The sequence below is a fragment of the Apus apus genome, chromosome 24, assembly GCF_020740795.1.
Source record: "Apus apus isolate bApuApu2 chromosome 24, bApuApu2.pri.cur, whole genome shotgun sequence".
Classification (NCBI taxonomy): domain Eukaryota; kingdom Metazoa; phylum Chordata; class Aves; order Apodiformes; family Apodidae; genus Apus; species Apus apus.
Window position 1 is genome coordinate 1,181,363 of NC_067305.1, and position 22,732 is coordinate 1,204,094.

Consider the following 22,732-nt stretch of genomic DNA (forward strand, 5'->3'; position numbering starts at 1 on the left):
CCAACACAAGAAGGACATGGAGCTCTTGGAGCGAGTCCAGAGGAGACCACGGAGATGATGGGAGGGCTGGAGCAGCTCTGCTCTGGAGCCAGGCTGGGAGAGTTGGGGTGTTCAGCCTGGAGAAGAGAAGGCTCCAGGGAGACCTTAGAGCAGCTTCCAGTGCCTGAAGGGGCTCCAGGAAAGCTGAGGAGGGACTTGGGACAAGGGCAGGGAGGGATGGGATGAGGGGGAATGGTTTTATGGGGGAGATTGAAATGACATTTGAGGAAGAAATTCTTTGTTGTGAGGGGGGTGAGAGCCTGGCCCAGGTTGCCCAGGGAAGCTGTGGCTGCCCCATCCCTGGCAGTGTTGAAGGGCAGGTTGGATGGGGCTTGGAGCAACCTGGTCTTGTAGGAATTGTCTGTGACCATGACACGGGACTAGATGATCTTTAAGGTCCCTTCCAAACCAAAGCAGTCTGAGATTCTATGACTTTATGATGTGTCATGGTGGGGTATGTTCCTTCCCAAGGTCCCATGTGCCAACGGGGGTGTCCCTCCAGGGTGCCTCGTGTCCCAACTCTAAGTTTTTTTCAAAGGGAGGATTCAGGTCCTTCTCAGGATGCCAGTTATTAGCTTGTTGTTGTAAATAACATACTTTGAATTGATAATTAATGACAAGAGACCGAGCTGTGTTAGTAACAGGGGAGTTGTGTGCCAGCAGCTTGGTGCATCACCACAGTAGAATCACAGAATCATTTTGGTTAGAAAAGACCTTTAATACTATCAAGTCCAAGCCTAAACCTCACACTGCCACGTCCACCTTTAAACCATGTCCGTAAGTGCCACATAACACATCTTTCAAATCCCTCCAGGAATGGGGACTCTACCACCACCCTGGGCAGCCTGGGCCAGGGCCTGACAACCCTTTCCATTAATAAATTGTTCCTAAGATGCAATCTAAACCTCCCCTGGTGCAACCTGAGGCCATTTCTGTTGCTCTATCGCCTATTCCTTGGAGCAGAGCTCAACCCCCCTCCTCTCAGGCAGCTGCAGAGCCAGCAGGTCTCCCCTCACCTCCTTGTCTCCAGGCTGAACCCCCAGCTCCCTCAGCTGCTCCTGCTCACACTTGTGCTCCAGCCCCTTCCCCAGCTCCACTGCCCTTTTCTGGACACGCTCCAACCCTTCAATGTCCTTCTTGTGCTGAGGGGCCCAAAACTGGTCCCAGGATCCAAGGTGTGGCCTCACCAGTGCCAGGTACAGCCGGGAGGGGTGGCTGCTGCCAGGGCTCCCATTGGCTTATGACACAACCCATGGAGTCCTCCGCCTCCTTTAGCCCATCACAAACAGGCCGAGCCCCACCAGAGCCAGGCAGCGGGAGCGAAAGGGGCAGGCGCAGCAGGAAGGGTCTGCAGCTCAGGCTGACCCTCGTGCAGGTGCTGGTGTTGGGAAGGGCTCAGGGGAGCCAGACCCCCCGGCACCAGCCCCGGGCTGGGAGCGGCGCCCCGGGCCGTGCCCGCCGGCCCCGCTCGGGCGGCAGCTCCTGCCGAGCGCGGTTCTGAGGTTTCATCACCGGCCCCGAGCGGGAGCAGCCGCTGCGGGGCCGGGGCCGGGCCGGGCCGGGCGGGGGGGGCCGCTCCTCCCTGCGAGCCGCTCGGCACCTCCCGCCATCCCGGCCGCGCCGGGACCCCCGGAGCCGGGCACCGTGTCCGCGGCCGGAGCCCCCCCCGGGCAGCCCCTCGCCGCCATGACGTCATCCTGCGGGCGGTGACGTCACGCCCGGCCGCGGGGGCGGGGCCGTTGCCATGGCGCCGCTTCCTGTATTGATTCGAACGGGGGGGGCGGGGCGCTCCCGTCGTGCCGCGCGCGGGCCGCCGCCATATTGGGGGAGCGCTGTGCCCGGCGGGACTGACAGGAGGAGGCGGAGCGGGGCCGGGAGCGGGGCCGGGAGCGGGGCCGGGCCGGGCCGGGCCGGGCAGGTACGGCGGGGCCGGGGGCACGGAGCGGCGGGGCTGGGGCGGGCGGCACGGCGGGCTGGGCTGCAGCCGGTCCCTGTCCCCGGGAGCGCCGGCCTGTGGGCCCTGGGCCGGGCGGGCCCGGCTGCGGGGCCGGGGTAGACGCTGCGGGTCGGAGCCCGGCCTGCCAGTACCGACCCTCCGCAGGCGGTGCCGGGAGGTCCTGCCCGAGCTCGGGCAGACTGGGACAGCGGCTTCCCGGCCTTTGGGCCTGCCCCGTGCCCGGGGCTCGCTGCCCGGCAGTGCCCGCGCTCCTCGGGATCGCCTTGGCCCCGCTTTTGTTGTGGTGCTTTGTCAGACCTGACAGGAGGGACCCGATCCCTGCCAGGGAACTCGCAGTCGCTGCGCTGGGGGCCTCGGTCCTGCTGCGGCTGCCTCGGGGGCTCCGTGTGCCTTAACGATCCCCTGGTGGGACGTGTTTGTTAACGGACATCGTGCATCTGCACCCGGGGGGCTGTGCAGCCCGTGGCTGTCCTGGAGAAGGGGAGGGGAGGAGGCTGAGGGGAGAGCCTTTCACTCTCTGCAGGTCCTTGAAAGGGGAGAGTAGGAAAGTGGGGATCGGCCTCTTCTCCCAAGGAACAAGTGATAGAACAAGAGGAAATGGCCTCGGGTTTTGCCAGGGGAGGTTTAGATTGGATGTTAGGAACAAATTCTTCATGGAAAGGGTTGTCAGGGCCTGGCCCAGGCTGCCCAGGGCAGGGGTGGAGTCCCCATCCCTGGAGGGATTTCAAAGCCCTGTAGATGTGGTGCTGGGGGACATGGGGCAGTGGTGGCCTTGGCAGGGCTGGGTTAACAGTTGGACTTGATGATCTGAAAGGTCTTTTCCAACCAAAGCAATTCTATGATACAGCTCTTGCTGTAGATCCTGATCCAGTTAGTGTATTCTGACCTGCTTTGGAAAGGTGTGATGAGAGCCAGGGGCTGGTTCAGCTGCTGTGTCATCACCAGTTCTTGATTTCTTCATCAGGTTGGTAACATGAACAGTAGCTGAGATTTTTATGGCATGGGCTCTAGCACTAAGGGGACCTACCAAGCAATGACAGGAACTTTATCAGAAGTCACTTGTTTACGTGCAACACAAGTTGGTGATGTGCCATTGCCCATCCATTAACGTTTGGGGGTCTGAGTCAGCTAAATACCACCGTGTCTTTTGGTAGGATTGTTTTTTAATGTGTTGTTGCCATTTTGCAAATGCACAGACATTCGGCAGGTTACAGGCTTGAGGTCTTACAAGTCTGCAGTGAGCATCCTCCAGGTGTGGTGAGAGGGGAGACATTCTGCTGGAGGAGTCACTAAAGCACAGCAAGGTCTCCTGGATCGTCTTGGAGTAATTTGTCAGAAGTGTCACAGGCTTTACAGTGTGGGTGATTTTTTTTGCCTGGATTTGTAGCTCTCTCAAAGCTGTTCTTCCCTTTCTCTTGTCAAGTGCTGATTCTTGCTGAGTTAGCATGTTTAATGATGCTTGCCTGGTATTTTGTGCCAAAGGTTCTTCACAGAGCAATTCCTCTGCTGGCAAAACATCTCGTATTAAGACTGATTATTGAATAGTAGAATTTTCTAGGTCTCTTGACTAAACCTGCTGCATTTTCTAAATTCTGTGCCTTTCCTTTCTGGGTTGGCCAGGGCTGCCATTGCACCCTGTAGCTTAAATGTTGTGACGAAGCAGGCTTTTGAATTGCCCAACCTTTTCAGTAGAACTCCATGGACCAGGCTGCTGGTGAATTTTTAATCTTGGCTTTTAGTGCCCTGCCTTCTGATAAGGCTTCTGATAAAGCAGACCTTTTATCTAGAGCTGGTGGTCTTAGCTGTTTGGACTCTGTTTTGAAAGGTAATCAAGCAACCATATTCTGTCAGTTTTTATATTTTTCTCATGTGAAGCTGAATGTTATTAAAGCTAGTAGCTCTAGGAAATACTGTCATACACAGAGCTTATAAACTACTAAAAAAAAGAACCCCAAACCAACAAAAAAAAACAAGTCCTGAAGGTAAAATGTCACAACATTCATACAGTAGCCTTCATCTCTCATGTGCTTCCCTCTACTCTTAAGTCAGTTCTCCTTTAGTTTAGGCTGCCTGATGTGGAAGAACTCCACCCTTTTTAAAGACCCTGTATCCCTGAGGTCCAAGCTCTTTGCTCCATTCATCCCCACTTCCTTATTGAACACTTCCTGGTATGCAGAATGAGTAAATATCTTCTAGGGCATCACTAAAATGGGTGTCATCACGTGCTAGTTGATGAGCAGCTGAAAGCAGACAACTCTTGCCTGCTCAGGGAGTTGTCCAAAATGTGTGTTTATGTGGGGAAAACTGCCCCCAGGTGAGAATGGGAACATAAGAGCTGTTACTGCAACTTGTCCTCTGCTTCCAGGGCCAGCAACTGCCAGCAGCTCTGCTCTCCTGTCCCAGGGGAGGGGTGGTGGCTGGGTGGCATGGAGAGAGCCAGGAAGGGTGGTAGCATCTAGGCATGTCAGTTTGGCACAGGTTGTATCAGGGACTGGGGTGAAACCTCAAAGAAGAATGTGTTGAGAATTGAATCTTTGTGACAGCCAGAAAGGAAGAGGTGTTGAAATGCTGCTTAATCCAGGTACCTCTGCTAATTATTGCATCTCTAAAACCAGAGGAGGATTTTTTTTTTTCTGCTGCCTCTTATTTGCTTTGCTTTCATAATAGATGAACCTCTTATGAGATGTTTTGTTTAGATGTAGAGGTTGCCTTTGACCCACAGGCAGGAGGTGACACTGAGGTGACTCCTCATGGAGCACGTGTTAAGTTTTCATGCTCCATGTATTTCCCAGGCATCCTGCACTGCTGGAGACTTTGTACTTTATTTTGGATTCCCTGGGAGCAGGTGTGTCCCTCTTGTTTATGGAGCAGCCTGGTGAAAAGACAAAATAATCACTACCTGCAGGCAATAAAAACGATTTTAAAGGTGATGATTTTCTGAGAAATCCCCTGCTGGGAATATGAATGTCATGTTTGCCTAGTTGAACTCTGTGCTCCTGTCAGGCTACAGTGCACTGCAGTGAGATGTGTATTGAATGAAAACTTCATCTGTGAAGGTAAAGTGACCAACCTGCAGTTCTCCTTACTTATTAAAAACTGGCTGAAGCAAAGCTGGAAACCCCACAGCTCAGAGCCTGGCTGCTGCCTTGGGGGCAGCACTGGACTGGGCTGCAGACTCAGGCTGTTCTCCATAACTGACCATCACCATTGTATTTGAACCTGGAGTGGAACAGTTGAAAAGGTACTTGTCTTTTGAGCACAGTGTGCCAGGCCTTGACTCTTGGCTTTCCTTCTCTACTTCCAGAGAAGGGGGACTCTGAAAAACCTTTGTGCTGAAAGTGATGGTGATATCTGAGCATCACCCACCTAAAAGAGGCAGCAATAGCAACCAAAGTTCTTGGTAGACTTCCTGGTATCTTCTCCTTAGATGAGGGCTTGCACTGAAGAACAGCTACTTTGTGTATGTAAATCCTGGTGAAAAACTTTTAGGCTTATAATGGTGTCCTGAGAGGTTTTATTAGTGGAAGGAGGTGTTTATATTTTAGAAAGGGCTCTTCCAAAGTAGGATTTTGCTGTTCCCTGAATGTGTTTTGCAATCCTGAGTTCCAACTGGTGTGTAAAAGTCTGTGCCACGTCCTGAGCTCTTTGTCTTGAACACTTCATGCTTGGCTCACACAGGCTTCCTGCTGCACTGGGTGACCTGAGTGTCCCGAGTTAGCATCTTTGCCCTGTGGTTTGCTGGTCAGAGTTCCTCTGTCATCCTGGAAGGACTGCACATTGCTTTGGAGAAGACAGCAAAGCCTTAAATGGTCTTCAGAAGCTGACTGGAAGGGCAGTCTTGTAGCTTGTCTGTGAGCAGAGGTGGAGGCGCAGTATGAGCTGCGGGAAGTCAGACATGTCACCTTAGATCTGAATCACCAGTTGGGCCCTTGCCTGTGGGGAAGGGGTGATATTTCCTGCCACTGGAAGTGACAGGAGCCACAGAGCTGTGTGTGCCACTTGTCTCCTACGCTTAGTGTGGAATTGCAACATTTCCAGCTTCTGTACTGCTGCTACAGACTGGGAGGCTGAGTGCAGGGAGGAGGTGAAAACAATGCCCTGGCTGTGCCTTTGAGCCACTTTGCCTTTCAAATCAGACTTGAATTCAGCTGGTACCCATTGCTGGTCACCCAGAAGTTGGCATTTGGGGAATAGGGGAGTTCTAGAGCTGATGGCAGCAAATATATAAAGGGACTGTGAGCTCCCTGGGCAGGAGGCACTTGTTAGCAGGATGCCTTGGAAAGGCAGAAGTAACATGAATTTTTTACCTTCAGTGAAGAGTGGTCACCTACATATTATGCTCCTAAAGACTCTGATGCAACCTGGTAGTTCTTGCAGAAACAGCCTTGGTTTATTGGTGGAGTATTGAAAGTCTCTGCAGTGAGGCTGAAGTGTGGAGATCTTGTCTGTCACCACAACTGAAGGAATTTTGTGCTTGCTGGTGTCCTGGTCTCTGCAATACCTGAACAATCTTTGACAAGTGCAAGGCAGTGAAGTTTGTATTTTGTTTGGAAATAAAGCTTTACCAGTTTCCATTGTTTAAGGGATACTTCTGTAAATGGTTAATCTTAAAGAGCTTTTCAGACTAATATCTTAGTAAATGGCTGGATAAGAAGTTGCGTATTTGTAACTTTAAAGGGTTAAACATTGGGAAAACTTACACAAGGCTGGAGCTTTTTGTACTGCTGCTGTTTTTGAAGGGAGGCTGGTTAATCCAAAGGAGTGGTTGGTATGGTGTGCAAACTTTTCAGCTGGGTTCAGTGTGGACCAGCTCTGCTTCAGGTTGGCCACACATGGAGTATCTTGCTCCTTGTCCATATCTGCTTTAGTGCTGGGGAGCTGGTTTTAGAGTTCTGGCTGCATTTGGAATAGGCTTGACTGTTCCATGCCACAAATGCCATTGTTTAGCTTTTTTTTTTTTCCCCTTACAACTTGTTCAAAAGTCTGGGAAAGAGAAGAATCTATAGCTGGAAATACTCTTACAGTATTCCAGGCTGAGGTGCAGGTGCTGCTTTCTGAACCAGCAGAAAAGTTCTGCCCTTTAGGGTCAGGGGTGGTTTTTTGTGATCTCAGGGAGCCAAACCAGCTCATGGTATGGTCAGCAAGGGTTGGGCTGGCCAAGGGGGGTGCAGAGAGACGTGGGCTTCTGCTTCTGTTGCCAATTGAGATTTTTAACTTTTGGATTTGCAAGCATTGCCTAGTAATGGGTTTTAGATAAATCACTGGGAGATGAAAACTTTGGCTTTGGGGAGGCAAAACATCTGAGTTTGATTTCTCATCTTGCTACTCATGGCTTAGAGGACTGAGTACTTGTTTACTCCATCCTTTTCCCCTTGGTAAATTATGGGTTTTTTCCTCACAGCTTGTAAGTATTCAGCACCTGAATAATGACATGTTTTTACCTCAAAACCTGAGCCTTTAAACACAGGCCCAAAGAGAAGGTAGCAACTCTGGTTTGGGGTAGGCTCTTGCTAACTAAATTTGTCTGTGGGAAGTGGGTGGGTTTTCAGTTTCCCGTGAAGCAACCAAGAAAGGCTTTGCCATGAGAACTAGGAGTGTGTGGACTGTAACTTTTAGTTGAAGTTAGAAAAGCTCTTGAGCAGCTGTATGTGTGACATACTTTTTTTTGTATATTGTTACTATGTAGTTTATGCTTGGAGAAGAAAAGTGGGTTTTCATTGAAGTTTTTTTTAATTCCTTGGAAGGAATTTATCTTCTGACTGACTTTATTTTCTCCTTGTACCTTGTGTCCTGTCTTTGAATTGGCTGGATTTTATCACAGTTCACATTATTATCAGAACAATACTTCTAGGCAAAGTTACAGTGCTGAACAAGTGCATTTTGTTCTTTTGTTTTTATTGACCCAACCTTAATGTATTCAATTACTTAAATGTTTGTGTTTTTTTCCAGTATGGATCTGTTTTTAATAAGCCAGCATGCAGAATGCCAGGGTTGGCAGTGAAATGAAGGCAGTTGTTTTGCAAAATTGTTTCTCTGTTATTGGAGGGGCAGCTTGTACCTATTTGGATTTTTTAGCAAGTGTTGAAGTTGGGGTAACACACACAGGCTGCGTTGGCTCTGTCTGTTCAAGATGTGAGCAGAGCAAGAGCTGGACAATCTCTGACCCTTTTTTGTTCCAGAAATTCTTCTTAAAAATCCAGAAATTCTTCTTAAAACTGGAAAGTAATTGAGTAGGTAAGTGTTAAACCTGAGAGGTGCTGATGAAAGTGGGAGACTCTAAGAATACTAAAGGCATGAGAACTTCTAAATGTAAAAAACTTAATATATTTCCAAATTTAGACAGGGCCCAAGGGGGTAGAGGATGTCTTGGTAATTCAAATATGATTAATGTTATGGGGATGCTTTAATTTGAAGCATCTAAAGCCTGAAAGGTTGTTTGAGGCTTAAAAGTATTAGTGCCTGCATGGTTTATTCTGTTGCTCACACTTCTGATTAGAAGTTGTAGTTGAAATTTGTACAGATGGGAACTCACATGAAAAGCTCTGAAAATGAATGTGTTTCACATCCAGAGTTAAAAATGTCACATTGCCATGTAACTGGATCTTGAGCTGTCATGAGTCCTGTGCTGCCATTTTGGGAGGATGCTTCAAATGTGTGGTGTTCCCAGCTGATCCTGCTCCTCCTGCAAACTGTTCCTCTGGGTTCAGTGCAGACCAGCTCTGCTTCAGGTTGGCCATGCACGGTGCATCTTGCTCCTTGTCCATATCTGCTGTAGTTCTGCAAGCTGATCCCTATCCATGCTGTTAAAAAAGGAAAGGAAAGGGGCATTTTGTTGAAATGTGTGGTTTGACAGGTCCTGCTAGCATCTGAGGTAGGTTTGGAAGATCGTGGGTAGATAAGGACAATGCAAATAAATCACAGTCAAGGGAGAGTGTCTGACACTGTTTTATATTTTAACCTGCTTCATTAATAACATCACAGACTTTTCCAACTTTCCACTCACAATCATTCCATCTCTGGCTCTTCACTTGGTGGAAGCTGGTTACTGTGAAATTTGGTAGCTTTCTCCAGTTTTGCCTCTAAAAGAACATATGGGAGAAATGTATTAAATTAAAGAAGAGTGCTTGGGGGAGGAGGTGGCAGAGGTAGGCAGGTGTACTCAGGAACAGCTTGGCACTATTTCAGGGATGCTCCTGTGAAAGTGTTGTCGTGCTTAATGGCAAAGAAAAGGCCTCTGCATTTCAGCACTTGTAACAAGTCCAAGTTTCAATACTCACAAACCACTTAGATGAAAGGGAAGCAGCTCTGCTGGCTACTACAGGAGTGAGGTCTGGAGTCTGAGTGCTTTGTCTTGCTCTCCAGCTGATTTCATAGATTATTGTAATACTTAATCACACCTTATAGAATCCCATGCTGGTTTGGGTTGAAAGGGACCTTAAATATCATCCAGTCCCACCCCCCTGCATGGCCAGGGACACCTCCCACCAGCCCAGGTTGCTCCAAGCCCCATCCAACCTGGCTTTGAACACTGCCAGGGATGGGGCAGCCACAGCTTCCCTGGGCAACCTGGGCCAGGGTCTCACAACCCTCCCAGTGAAGAATTTCCTCCTAATGTCTCACCTGAATCTTCCCTTTTCCAGTTCCCCTCTTGCCATGACCACAGTGTGTGCTGCTGTACCCCTCTTGGTGTGGTACCTTGCCTTCAGTTTTTAATGGTAAACCCTGTGTGGATTTGTTGTTCTTGGAGGCAAACCTTTCCCTGTACACCTCCTGGCTGGCTCAGGAGGCTGTGAGCAGTGCATGGCAGTGCATGGCCTGACAGCTTTCTCCCAGCACAGCCCCTTTTGAGCCGTTGCCTCCTGGACTTTGCCACATTTGTTTCTCAAGGCAACACCGTCTGTGTAGCTGGGACTCAGGCCAGTTGCCATAAATATTTAGACAATAAGAGCAAATGAAAATCCCTTTACATCCTGCACAGATTCCAGGTGCCTGGGTGTTACAGGGATTTTTTGGAGATCACGTGTTGGATTCCTTCTTTCCCTCTGGAGATGTTTATCTTGGGTTGAGAGACCAACTTGGTGCGTTTCTTCTGGCGTCGGCGTTTTTGTCTCAACTTGAGCTGTGGACAAAGCACGAGGGAGTGTGAGCTGGGTCCTCTCAGGCACAAAATGCTGGTTACCTGAGCACACAAATCAGCAGCTGAGAGCAATAATACAGAAAACCACTTTCCTTAGCAGCCCTCTGCTGTGCCACACAGGTTTGATACCAATGCTCTGGGTGGGAAAAGTGGTCTCAAGTTTAAAGAACAGGCTTAGGAGATTCTGAAGAGGCTGCTGTGGCAGGAAGGGGTGTAATATTTTGGGGGTTTTCTTCCCCTATCTGTTGCAGCAGACTAATTACTGATTGGACTTCATGACCATAAATTCCTGAGCCTGCTGGCCTTCCCAGCCTCTGTGTTTTCCACCATGGACCAGGATTATGAGAGACGCCTCCTACGCCAAATCAACATCCAGAATGAGAACACAATGCCTTGCGTGAGTACCAAGGGGCTGTGCTTAATGCTCTTGCTCTTACTATTAAGTTGGTGTCTTTCTTGCCTGTGTCTGTTCTCACTTGAGCTTTTGGAAGATGTGGGACCTCTTTGAAGCAAACCTTAAGTCTCTTGTTGGGCTGTGAGCAGGTGTGAGTTCCTGAGCTGTTCTAGGAATAACCAAATGACTTGACTTCAACAAAGCTTTAGATTAAACTCAGTTCAGGTTGCAAAAAGGAGTTAAGGTATTTTTATGTAGCTCAGTAATGCCTTTTTACTAAATAATCTCAGTAAGAACACGTGGAATGTAAAAAGTTGGGAGCTAACAAACAAACCAGCTGTGGGTCTTGACTAGAGCTAGAGCAGGTCCACCAGAGGCCACCAAGATGGTCAGGGGGCTGGAGCAGGATGCTGAGACCTTTGTTGCTCAGCCTGTAGAAGATGAGACTCGGGAGGGGTGAAATTCTTGCTTTCAACTATCTGGTGGGTAGTTATGGAGAAAATGGTGTCTGACTCCCTTCAGAGGCCCATAGTGAAGGATCAAGAGCAATGGATGGAAGCTGCAGCTGGGGGAATTCCAGTTAGATACTAGGAAAAAATGTTCACAGTGAGAGCATCTGCAGATTGTGACAGGGAGCTCAGGGGGTCATTGTCCTTGGAGATGCCGCAAATCAACTGGATGAGGCTGTGACCTTGAATGTAACTTTGAAATTAGCCCAGTTCTGAGCTGGGCTTTCCAACAGAAGCTATTTTATGAAAAAGAATGTGGCTGCAGTTGAGGAGTCTGCTGCTCACTCTGCAGTCTGCTGCACTCCAGCTTTCCATGTGTCTGCCTTGACAATGTCAGTGTTAGAAGGAGCAGTGAGGAGAGGCTGTTTTCCTTCTTTTAATTCCTTCTTTTGACAGAAGTTCTCATGACAGTTGGGCTCTGACATGCTTACTAGTTCTGTTAAGGGAGTAAACTAATGCTTGGCTCTTCTACTTAGGCATGTTCAGCTTTGACAGGACCTCACTGATGTTTTTTAGCCCCCTGCTGTGATCAACACTTGTTCTTGTCTGTGTCTTTTAATCTTCAATTCAGGTAGCAGAGATGAGAAGAACCCTGACGCCTTCCAATTCTCCAATGTCTTCTCCTAGTAAGCATGGTGACAGATTCATTCCTTCAAGAGCTGGGGCCAACTGGAGCATCAACTTCCACAGAATAAATGTGAGTTTTGCTGCTCTCTCCTACATCCCAGCTTTGGAACTGAGGAAATGGGGTGTTTTGTTTTGGCTGACATGGCTCTGCTTGCTTCTGCACCATGATCTTTTGCTGCCCCAAAAGAGCATGTCTTCAGCAGGTTGCTCTGTGGTCTAGGAGACTTCTTTGTTATTTTACCATGTACCATGAGGTCTCTGTCTGGTGACAGCATGTTTTTTCTCTTTCAGGAAAATGAAAAATCACCCAGTCAAAATAGAAAAGCAAAGGATGCTACATCAGACAATGGCAAAGGTGAGACCACCTTCCTACCACTGGGTCACACCTGTAGCTTTTATTTCAAGATATTGGCAAATTGAGAAATCAAGGGAACACTCTCATGCTTATGCAAAAACTCACACTGGTGCTTTAGGAAACCCACACACCAGGAGAGTGAACCTCCCTGGTGTCACCTCTCTAGGTTTCTGATGTCTGGGAAATGAGAGCCTACTTGTGTCCCTTGATTTATTGTGCCTTGGAAGCACTTTCCTGTTGGAGTGGAGGGAGGAGAAGCTTGCTGCTAATTGTGACTTCAGGCTTATTAAGAGGCCCCATGAATGTGTGATCCCACCAGGCCCTGCAGAGCTGTTTGCCACTTCAGAGTTCCCTGCTTAAGTGCTGGTTTGGGTTCACAGATGGCCTTGCTTACTCTGCGTTGCTGAAGAACGAGCTCTTAGGAGCAGGGATTGAGAAAGTGCAAGACCCACAGACAGAAGACAGGAGGCTGCAGCCATCCACCCCAGAGAAGAAGTCTCTCTTCACTGTAAGTTGGTTCCTTTGCACTAAAACCACTGGGTGTTGCGCATCACAAGAACAAAGCACTCAGCTCTGCCAGGCTGCTAGTGCAAGTGAGTTAGTGTTGTGGCTCAACCAAGTTTTGCTGACACAATTTGGTGGCCTGTAAAGAGAACACAAGTATCTGCAGCAAGCAACGTGCTGCTGGTTCCTCTGCTGGCAAGGAAGGCGAGTTGGAACCAGGCTGTTTTGGACAGTGTGGTGAGTGACCCAGTCAAGCTTTTCGACTTCAGTGGAGATGAGGTTTGTTGTTGTTGGTTTTTTTGTATGGTTCCAGAGCATCTGGGAAAGGGAGGAACAGAAAAGTCTAGAAAATCTGGCAGTTGGTGTTGGGGTTAGCTCAATATTGGGTGATGCTGTAGGCACTGGGTCCTCACTGGGGTGTTTCCTTCTCCCAGTATTCACTCAGCACAAAGCGCTCGAGTCCAGATGATGGCAACGAGGTCTCGCCCTATTCCCTGTCTCCTGTCAGCAACAAAAGGTAATGCTGATTTTCACAGGCTGTGGGAAGGGCAGGGTTGGGACAGTGAGGTTCTCTACAGCTTCTTTCTACAGCACCCAAAATTGCACATGACTTGGTTTTGGAAATCTGGGGAGATCATGAGTATCATAGAATGGTTTGGGTTGGAAGGGACCTTCAAGATCATCCAGTCCCACCCCTGCATGGGCAGGGACACCTCCCACCAGCCCAGGCTGCTCCAAGCCCCATCCAACCTGCCCTTCAACACTGCCAGGGATGGGGCAGCCACAGCTTCTCTGGGCAGCCTGGGCCAGGGTCTCACCATCCTCACAGCAAAGAATTTTCTCCCTCATCTCATCTCAGTCTCCCCCCTTTCAGCTTGAAGCTCTTCCCCCTCATCCCATCCCTCCCTGCCCTTGTCCCAAGTCCCTCCCCAGCTTTCCTGGAGCCCCTTCAGGCACTGGAAAGTGCTCTAAGGTCTCCCTGGAGCCTTCTCTTCTCCAGGCTGAACACCCCAACTCTCTCAGCCTGGCTCCAGAGCAGAGCTGCTCCAGCCTTCCCATCATCTTCATGGCCCTAATAAGGAACATTCAAGTTCTAAGACTTCCTGCAGGTGCCCAACCTGCCTGATACTTAGTATGTCTTGGCCAACTTCCAGTACTCAGTTTCCCTGTTTGCTCCCTGACTCCTTTAAAGAAGCAGAACCTAATTCTTCCAGTCTTACCTGCTGGAAAGAATTTTGTGGCCTCATTGTGCATTTCTGTAGCAGTGCAGGTGTGCCTTAAGGAGCAGCTGCCTCAGGGCCTGCCACGTGCTGTAATGTGTAAGATCCTGTAGCTGGTTTTGTACCTTTTTTACAAACAGTCAGAAGCTGCTAAGATCACCTCGAAAACCAACTCGGAAAATCTCAAAGATTCCTTTCAAAGTGCTGGATGCTCCAGAATTGCAAGATGATTTCTACCTGAACCTGGTGGACTGGTCATCTCTTAATGTCCTCAGTGTTGGCCTTGGGACTTGTGTTTACCTCTGGAGTGCCTGTACTAGCCAGGTAAATGGCCCAGTGTCTGGAGAGGGAGGTACCTGTTGCTGGAGGTCCTTTCCAGCTGTAGCATCTTTCGGTGCTGTGTGAGGGATTCAGCACTTGCAGTGCTCTATCCCAAACTGGGTACCAGTTTGGAAGGCAGCTGGTAGTGTCATGTGATATTGGCAAGTGTTTCTTACTCCATTCTGTCCTCCTTCCAAGGTAACCCGGCTGTGTGACCTCTCTGTGGAAGGAGATTCTGTAACATCTGTGGGCTGGTCAGAAAGGGTCAGTATCACATGGACAACAAGGACAGTTGAAATCTGTGTAACTTGGACACTATTGTAGCCTGGTTTTAACTTCTTGGGTTATTTTCTTGTATTTTCCTAAACTCCCTGTATGCACCACAGTTCAAACGTGTGTTCCTGTCTGCACTATTTCTCAGCTAAAGCAGAGGGGGTGAAGAGCAGCCTCATGTATCTTGAGATTTCTTGAGGTGTTTGCTAAGAGGTGTGGGAGGGAGAAAGAGCCAATTCCCTCCTCCAGGTCTTGACAGTAAAATGTTAGAATAAATACATTCCAACCAGGCTGCTTGGCCCACTCAGCAGGCAAAAGGTGTAAGATGGAAGAACTCTGGGTGCTTTCCATCTTGTGGGATTTATCTCAAGCCTTTTCCTCAGCTTCTAGCTTTCGTTTTATGTCTGTCTTCACTTACTGGCTTTGCTGATCGTGGTTTTCTCCTTCTCTAGGGGAACTTGGTAGCTGTTGGCACTCACAAGGGCTTTGTACAGATCTGGGATGCAGCTGCAGGAAAAAAACTCTCCATGCTGGAGGGGCACACAGCCAGAGTTGGTAAGGAGCTGGGAGGCAGAGGTTTCACGTTTTGTTTCTTCATGATTGAACTTTTCCCTGGTAAACAAGGGATCTGCTTTCCCTGGTAAACAAGGGATCTGCTTGAAATAGCAGAACTCTAAAAGCACCAGAATTGATATTTATTCCTTGCTATGTCTTGGGCAGTCTTCAAAATATTATCATCTAGTAATTGTGGTGTTCTGATCTTGGGTGTGGTGGTGGCTGAGTATTGCAGCAGGTGTTTCCTCTATGTCTGAGGCATTTTAGGTTTGGTTACAACATTTTTTTACTGCCACTGGTTCTGCTTTCAGCCCTGCAGACAGGCTGCTCTGCACTGAGATTTCCAGTTCCCTTCTTTTGCAGGGACTGGTTTTCTTGCTCAGAGGCATTTTGAATCTCTGGAGTGAGACTTGGGAAGTCAAGGCACCTTCCAAGTTCAATTTCTCTGCCTTACTGCACTGTGAAATGGGATTATTGATACTTTTGAGTATGTTTTTTGCAGATTAATCTCCCTTTGCATGCTATTCTAGGACTTCAGTGGGCATAAGGGAGGTCCCTGAGCACTGGGGTTTAATTTTCTCTCCTTTTAAACCTCGTGGTGGCTGTGTCCTGCCTACCTGCTCCTGCAGGACTTCCCCAACGTTCTGTGCTTGTGTTGCAGGTGCCCTGGCATGGAATGCTGACCAGTTGTCCTCTGGGAGCAGGGACAGGATGATCCTTCAGAGGGACATCCGCACCCCCCCGCTGCAGTCGGAGCGGCGGCTCCAGGGCCACAGGCAGGAGGTCTGTGGGCTCAAATGGTCAACAGACCACCAGCTCCTGGCCTCTGGTGGGAATGATAATAAGGTATCGTACTTCCAAGGAGTCACGCAAGGTTCAGTGTCTCTAGATCTTCACCAAGAAAGGTCAGGCCACCTTTCTTTAAGGATATTCAGCCTCTCTGAAAAAGGCTTTTGTTTCAGTTGTTGGGCTGTGTCCAAACATAAGTCATACTAAGTTTCCACTCGGTCTCCTCTGCCTAATAAAATTAAAAAGGCAAATTTAATTTTGCTTCTGTATTTGGCTAATTAGAGCTTGACTCCAGGGTTTGAGTTCAACAAAGCTCCTGCTAAGCTGTGCTTCCTGATTTTGTTTAGGTTGCATATAGTCAAGTTTGTTGCAATAATGTTTATGCATGCAGAAGGAACCCGAGTTTGGAGCTGTGTAAGTTATGGGCTGGGAGTTCATGAAGCACCATATGGAAGAAGCATCTGTTGTGGAGAAGCAGTGTTCAGAGCCCTTTGGAGTGGGTTGCTAGGTAGTGAATTTGCCCAGTGTCTGTGTGACAGCCTGGTTGTACTGAGTTCCTCCTGCTCAGAATAACTGCAGATGAACTTCAGCATATTTCTAAATGTATTCTGGAATAACAGAGTCGTGGAGAGCAAAGAAGGGTTTGAGTTCATGTTCTGTGACACTGTCTTAGGCTTAGTAAGCTTAACTGAAGGACTGTTAGCCTCCTCCTGGCCCCGTGGGAGAACAGCTCCTCAGCTGAGTGTGGTGGCAGGGTGGGATGAGCTCCAGGGCTGTAAATGCCAAGTGAAGCTGCATGTGCTTGGGCAGAGCTGTGGGAAATCATCTTGTTGCCCAAGTGCCCACATCAGTCCCAGCGCAACGTTGTGGCTGTTGTGGACACAATTGCAGCACAAGTTTGATCACGTCTCTCCTCTCTGCCAGCTCCTTGTCTGGAATCACTCCAGCCTGAGTCCTGTCCAGCAGTACACGGAGCATCTTGCAGCAGTAAAAGCCATTGCCTGGTCTCCACACCAGCACGGGCTCCTGGCCTCCGGGGGGGGCACGGCCGACCGCTGCATCCGCTTCTGGAACACACTGACGGGGCAGCCCCTGCAGTGCATCGACACGGGCTCCCAGGTCTGCAACCTGGCCTGGTCCAAGCATGCCAACGAGCTGGTGAGTTCCTTCCTGTGCTGTCCTGCTGCTGAGCTCTGTGTTAGGAAGCACGATGCACATTTTCTCCTCTCTCCCCTTCCAGGTGAGCACCCACGGATACTCGCAGAACCAAATCCTCGTCTGGAAATACCCCTCGTTAACTCAAGTAGCGAAGCTAACGGGGCACTCCTACCGAGTCCTCTACCTGGTAAGTGAAGCCCATGGTTACAGCTACCTGAAGGGAGGTGGCAGGGAGATGGGAGTTGGGCTCTTCTCTCAAGTGAGTAATGACAGGACCAGAGGAAATGGCCTGAAGCTGCACCAGGGGAGGTTTAGCCTGGAGATCAGAAAGAGTTTCTTTACCAAAGGAGGGGTTGGGCAGTGGAACAGGCTGCCCAGGGAGGTGGTGGAGCCACCATCCCTGGAAGTGTTGAAAAGAAATAGAGATGTGGTGCTGAGGGACATGATTGAAGCACTGAATGGGTAGGTGAGGTTATGGTTGGTGTATTTAGGTTATGGTTGGACTTGATGATCTTCAAGGTCCCTTCCAACCAGGATGATTCTATGAAAACCTCTGCAGCTGCTTGTCTGGCTGCATGTGCACCAGGATGAGACTCTAAGGCCACAGGCTGGGCAACCTGTGGCACTGAGATGAGTGGAGGTATGAATGCTGCCCTAATGGAGAATGCTCTGTGTCTGGTTTTCTTGCCTGCAAGGGATACTTTGATTTGCTGCTATGGAAATCTGAGGCTTTATTAACAAAGAGCTAAGCCTGCCAAAACTCTTCTGAGGAAGCACAAGCATCTCTGCTTGTTCCTGTAAGACCTGTACACTTTTTCACAGGTGACTTCCAGAAAGGGAAGAATTGGCTGCTTTCAGTCATTAAAATGCAGTTAATCCCCACTGATTTCATACGTCCTTTGTTACATGGGGTTTCAACATCTCACAGCAGAGATGATAAATATGCTTATACAGTTTTGTGAGGTGGATTCCAGCGAAAGTGACTAACAGAGCTGGCAAAGGCCAGTCAAATATCACACTTCCTGCCTCAACACCATTTAGAATCCAGGGAGGAACAGCATCAGCTGCTAGTTTCTTGGATTTCTTAACACAAGAATCCTTTTTATGGTGATTCCCCCCAAGTCTTCCACAGCTGCATGAGTAAAATGCAAGTGCTCGAGTCAGCACCTACTGGGACCGAGGAAGGCACAGGAAAGCAGAGGTAGTTGTTTGGTTTCTCACTGCCAGCCAAGCAGGAAGGAGAGTTGAATAGCTCTCTTCTGTTCCAATGAAGATTTGTTTTCAACCTCAAAAATGTAACAGATGCTGAAGGCTGTTCTCTCTTGGCCTTAGGCAATGTCCCCTGATGGAGAGGCCATAGTCACAGGAGCTGGAGATGAAACCTTGCGCTTCTGGAATGTCTTCAGCAAAACTCGCTCCACAAAGGTGAGGCTGTTGGGTGGGTGGTTGCAGCTGTGTCCTGCAGGAGGCTCAGCTTCAGGGGTGAATTCGGCTCAGGCTGGCTCTGTTCTGCTGCCTTGCCTCTGATCTCTTCACATATCCTGCACGTGGAAGGCTGGATGCAGTTAAACTTTGCTGAGATGAAAAGGGATCTGTAGTCATCAGATGAAATAAGACATTGCCTCTGTGTGCCTGAGGCAGTGTGAGAGAACGTCCTTCTCCTGCCTGTTACTGGGCTGCTGAGCACAGCAGCACTTCAGGGAGCTCCCCCTAAGCCCACCATCTTCCCCTCCCTCCTGCTTCAGCTATGAGCTGACCTGCCCTCAGAGGTGGCCATTCCTTGGCTCTTTATGGAACTGCTCAGAATGGTGGCTTGGGTGGAAATGGGATTGTGGCTGCTGCCACTTGACAGCTCATCACCACCAAAGCAGGCTGTGCCAGGTGCTCTCAGAGCTCTCCTGGGTGTCTGGCAGGGACAGTGGGGAATGTCAGAGGGATCTCTAGGAATGAGCTCAGGGGGAATGGCAGGGAACTGCAGGAATGAACTGCAGGGAGCCAGCCTTACTGCTTCTCATGGCTTCTGAAGGCTCTGGGGTGCAACTTCCCACAAAGCTCTGGGAATGGCACGTGTGCCTGCTGTGCTCCTTATTATCAGTTGGAAAAGAAACACGGGAATATTTATGTGTTGGACTTTGAATTATGAGCTCAGATCCTGCCCTGAGCTGGAGATACCTCAGCAGATTAGCGGGTTTTTTTATTTAAAAAACAACAAACAACCCCAAACAAAACCAAAACAACAAAGCAGAAGCCCAGGGATTAGCACTGCAGCACAAAGCTGTGGAGCACTTAGCACCTGCTTTGTCTTTTCTTCTCAGGAGTCTGTATCTGTTCTCAACCTCTTCACCAGGATACGATAAACCCCATCTACTGCCACCCAGGAGACCACAGCCTGCCATACCAGGATCAAACCACTACCTTGGTGTGCATGGAACCCCAAACGATCAGCCAGATGGGGAGGCAGTACTGGTGGGGCTGGAGGACGGACCCAAGATGCTCATTACATCCCTGGCAGGCAGTATTTGGGATGGGCTTGGGGAGGGAACTGCCAAAGGTTTTACAGCTTCGTCCTTCATAAAGAGAAACGGGTACAAGGGACACGTTAAACCAGTGTCCTCCACCTCTTGTGTTGTGTCCTGGAGCAAGCATGTGTGACATGGACCTTTGAGACTGGACCAAGACCATCCCAGCTGCTGTGTTGTCCCATTCTGGGAGAGATGAGTGTCCTTGCCTCTAGGGAAGCAGGTGTGACACACTGCTCTGGGTCCCCCTGCCCTGGGATGGACATCGTTGGAGGTAGCAGCCAGCCAGACCTGGTCAATACAACTGGTGCAAGAGAACTCCAGGCTGGGTGTTGGCCTCTCTGCTTATCTAAGGGCATTGTTGATAGCCTGGCATCCCCTGTAAGAAGCTGGAGAACTTCTTGTTACCCTTCTTATTTCCCCTCAGATAGGTACTGTGGTACTTGATATGATCATTTCCATAAAGCAGCTTGATTTTTGGCATGCTCAACAGCTGTCTTCAAACAAGTACATGTTTGGGCTCTAAACCTTGGAGGAGACTTGAAGAGACTCCACCTCAGAGGGAGCACATGCAGAAGTTCCCAAATTGCTATTGCATGTTCTGGGCTGATCCTTTTAGTTCACAGAGAGGAAAAACACTGGCTAAAAAATAAAACCAACCACCACGCCTGTGGAGCTTCCCACGGTGCTGTTTGTGGCAGGCTGGTTGCTCTGGAGTCTTCCTGAGGACAAAAGCAGTGGAGACGTGTTTGGGAAACAAAACAACTGGTGTTAAGTCTGGTTTTTGGAGAGAGCATGGCCTCTTCTGGCTGGAAGGGGGGGAAACACCACGGCTGGGTGAGAGGCAGGGTCCTTACCTAAAGCAAGGAAGAAATTTTGTGTTTTGTGTTTTGTTTTTGTTGTTTTGGTTTTTTTTAATCTCCAAGTCAAAGCCAGGGACCTGTTGGGGTTTTTTGTTGTGTGTATTTTGTTGTTTTTTTTTTTTTAAGCTGTATGGGAAGAGAGTGCCTGCTTGTGTTTGGAGCCCGTGTGATGAGTGCTGTGGGATGTGATGCAAAGCACTTGTGTGTATGTGATGCTTTTAATTTAAAGAGAAGCTGTTGGCTGCAGCTGCCCCTTCCTGCCTGTGTCTCTGTGTGTGCCAACACTGTCCCTGCCTCCTGCCCTCTCCAGTGCTCTGGGATACCAGTGCTGTTTCCTGTTCTCATTCAGATTTTCCTGGCTGTGTATATAGACCTTGACCTATTCTCTGGAGTGTGTGTATAAGCAATACTTTTCTGTCTTTTTTTTTTTTTTCCCCCCTTCTTTCCCTGAAACAAGCCTGTAGGGGTGGTGGTAGAAATATGATTGTCTCTCCCCAGTGCCACTGGTATCCTTAGGGTGAGCTGCTGAGCTGTGGGGAAGGGTGGTGAGGGGCTGTTCTGTTCACTGCAGTCTTGACCACAAGTGTGTGACCACGTTTGCTGTCACACCAGTGCCTGGCTCAGGCTCTTGGTGCTACCTCTGTGTGTTGCAGGTTCTGGGAGGCACTGGCTGGGACCTCACTGCTCCTGAGCACCCAGTCTCCAAAGCCCAAAATAGCAGCCACATCTTCACCCTGCAGCTTTGCTGTCTCTGAGATGTAATTTTGATGTAATTTCTGAAACGCAGTTTCAACACAAGGACATCATTGCAGGTCTTGCTGCAGGAGCCTGGGGCTTGGTTTGAAAATCATCCAAGGGCCTCGCAGCCCCTGTCTTGTTGCACGTTGCGTTCACTGGCCCTGTTGAACTTGATGTGGAAGAGTCACTGGAAAGCACTGAGGTGTTGTCAAAGTGGGATCATGAAGCTGGCGAGCAGGTTGAGGTGAAAAGCCATGTGCTTTGAGGCAGGATCTGTCACTGTGTCTGTCTTGTGGGGTGTTGCCCTGTGGGGCAGCAGAGCCCGGGGCTGGGGGGTCTCTGCACCATGGGTGGAGGTGGTTGGTAGCTGCTGCTGTGGATTTCTTGTCTGGTGTGGATTGCCTCCTGCCTAAATCCTGGCAGGCAGGCCTCAGGAGATGTGGCTTCCTTCTCCAGGAAGGAGGAGATGGTTGGGGCACTCAGGAGGTCTCAGTTGTGGGGTGGTTTCACATTGGTTTCTGTCTGTTCTGCAGCAGGAGGAGGGAGTCGAGCAGGGGGCACAGGGTGAGCTACCCTGGGCCTCCTGGGGGTGGGGGATGAAAGGGGGGTTTGCCTCTTGCCCTGTGACACAGGTGTCTCCCCAGAGGGGTCTCAGGAGCTACTAGGGGGTGGGAACATGTGATCTGTGCTGCACCTGGGGGTGCTGTGGGGGGAGATGATACAGCCCCTTGCTGTTCCATCCCCGCATCCTGCTCCTCTCTCACTGGGGACTTTGCACCACTTTTCTCCCTTTGGAGCTGCCTTGGCAGCAGGTTGACTCCTCCTGACTTCTCAGGCTTGGCAGGAAGGGCTAGTGATTGCCAAGCCATGGCCAGTCTGTGTTGGCAACGAGCACAGCAGGAATGTGCTGTTGGATGGACTTTGGTGGGAAAGCTGGCACAGAGTCCTCCCCCCACCCCACCATGGTGGCTGCAGGGCAGGAGCAGAGTCCCCAGCCGTGCTCCCTGCAGGGTTCCACTGCCAGAGGGTGTGTTGGGTGTGTGTGTGTGTCCCAGCTCAAGCAGGGGAGCAGGTGACACTGTCGTGACGCTGTTGTGACGCTGCAGCTGGAGTTTGCTGTGGCCTGTTCACTGGGGAAAAGAGCAAAGCTGATGTGAGCTTGTGGTGTTGGTGTGTGAGCTGTGAGCACTGAAAGGGCCCTCCTCGAGTCTGTGTGATAACGTCTGTGACCTTGTGGCATTGTTATAGAGATGACATCATATGGTGGGAAAACAAAAACCATAAAGAGCGTTGTAACTTTTCCATGCAAAACGATCTAACTGGCATTAAACAAGTTGTGAATTTATGTCTCCTGGGCTTTATGGCTTCATTTTTATGAGTCCCTGGTCACTCCGGAGCTGCCCAGGCTGGGTTCAGAGCCCCCAGGGTCCCTGCAGCAGCTGCCCCTCGCTCTTGGAGTCCCAGCTTTCTCAGCCCAGGTCTTGCCTGTGGTTGATGGATCCCCTCTGCTCGCTCCTGTTTGCTTTCCTGCTGCTGGAAAAGCAAGGAGGGACAGCCCCAGTTCTCCCTGCCCAGCTCTCCTCTGCAGGCCAGGAAAGGATCAAAGGTGTCCCTGTCCTGGCACAGCCCCTGGCAGCCCCCTCCCCACACTCTCTCCGTGGTGTGGGGCAGTTTCTTGGAGACCATTCTAGCATTGTTGGCTCTGGGGCCAGAGCTGGGGGGAGCCCAGACCCTGGGCCCTACAGGGCACCCTTCAGACGGGTGTCCTGCTTTC

At 49.9% G+C, this 22,732-nt stretch overlaps 1 protein-coding gene across 3 annotated transcripts; it reads left to right on the top strand.

Annotated features, from left to right (window-relative positions):
- Positions 1-1,893: 1,893 nt before the first annotated feature.
- Positions 1,894-22,303, top strand: FZR1 (fizzy and cell division cycle 20 related 1). Of its 3 annotated transcripts, none has more exons than XM_051639813.1 (14): positions 1,894-1,957; positions 10,388-10,530; positions 11,608-11,733; positions 11,955-12,018; positions 12,399-12,526; positions 12,957-13,039; positions 13,883-14,066; positions 14,262-14,327; positions 14,789-14,891; positions 15,553-15,737; positions 16,605-16,838; positions 16,921-17,025; positions 18,171-18,263; positions 19,154-22,303. In XM_051639813.1, the coding sequence occupies exons 2-14, from the start codon at positions 10,462-10,464 to the stop codon at positions 19,193-19,195; spliced, it is 1,482 nt and encodes a 493-aa protein (XP_051495773.1). In that variant the 5' UTR covers positions 1,894-1,957; positions 10,388-10,461; the 3' UTR covers positions 19,196-22,303. The 3 variants fall into 3 exon arrangements, with proteins under 3 accessions (XP_051495773.1, XP_051495772.1, XP_051495774.1); XM_051639812.1 differs by having other exon boundaries at positions 1,931-1,957; positions 10,385-10,530; XM_051639814.1 differs by lacking the exons at positions 1,894-1,957; positions 10,388-10,530; positions 11,608-11,733 and having other exon boundaries at positions 12,338-12,526.
- The last annotated feature ends 429 nt before the right edge of the window (positions 22,304-22,732 follow it).

Excerpts from the sequence above, each read along its gene's own strand:
- FZR1 (XM_051639813.1), top strand. The coding sequence starts at position 10,462 with ATGGACCAGGATTATGAGAGACGCCTCCTACGCCAAATCAACATCCAG. Across the intron at positions 12,019-12,398 it reads TACATCAGACAATGGCAAAG|ATGGCCTTGCTTACTCTGCG; the intron begins GTGAGACCACCT and ends TTGGGTTCACAG. Across the intron at positions 14,892-15,552 it reads GGGGCACACAGCCAGAGTTG|GTGCCCTGGCATGGAATGCT; the intron begins GTAAGGAGCTGG and ends CTTGTGTTGCAG.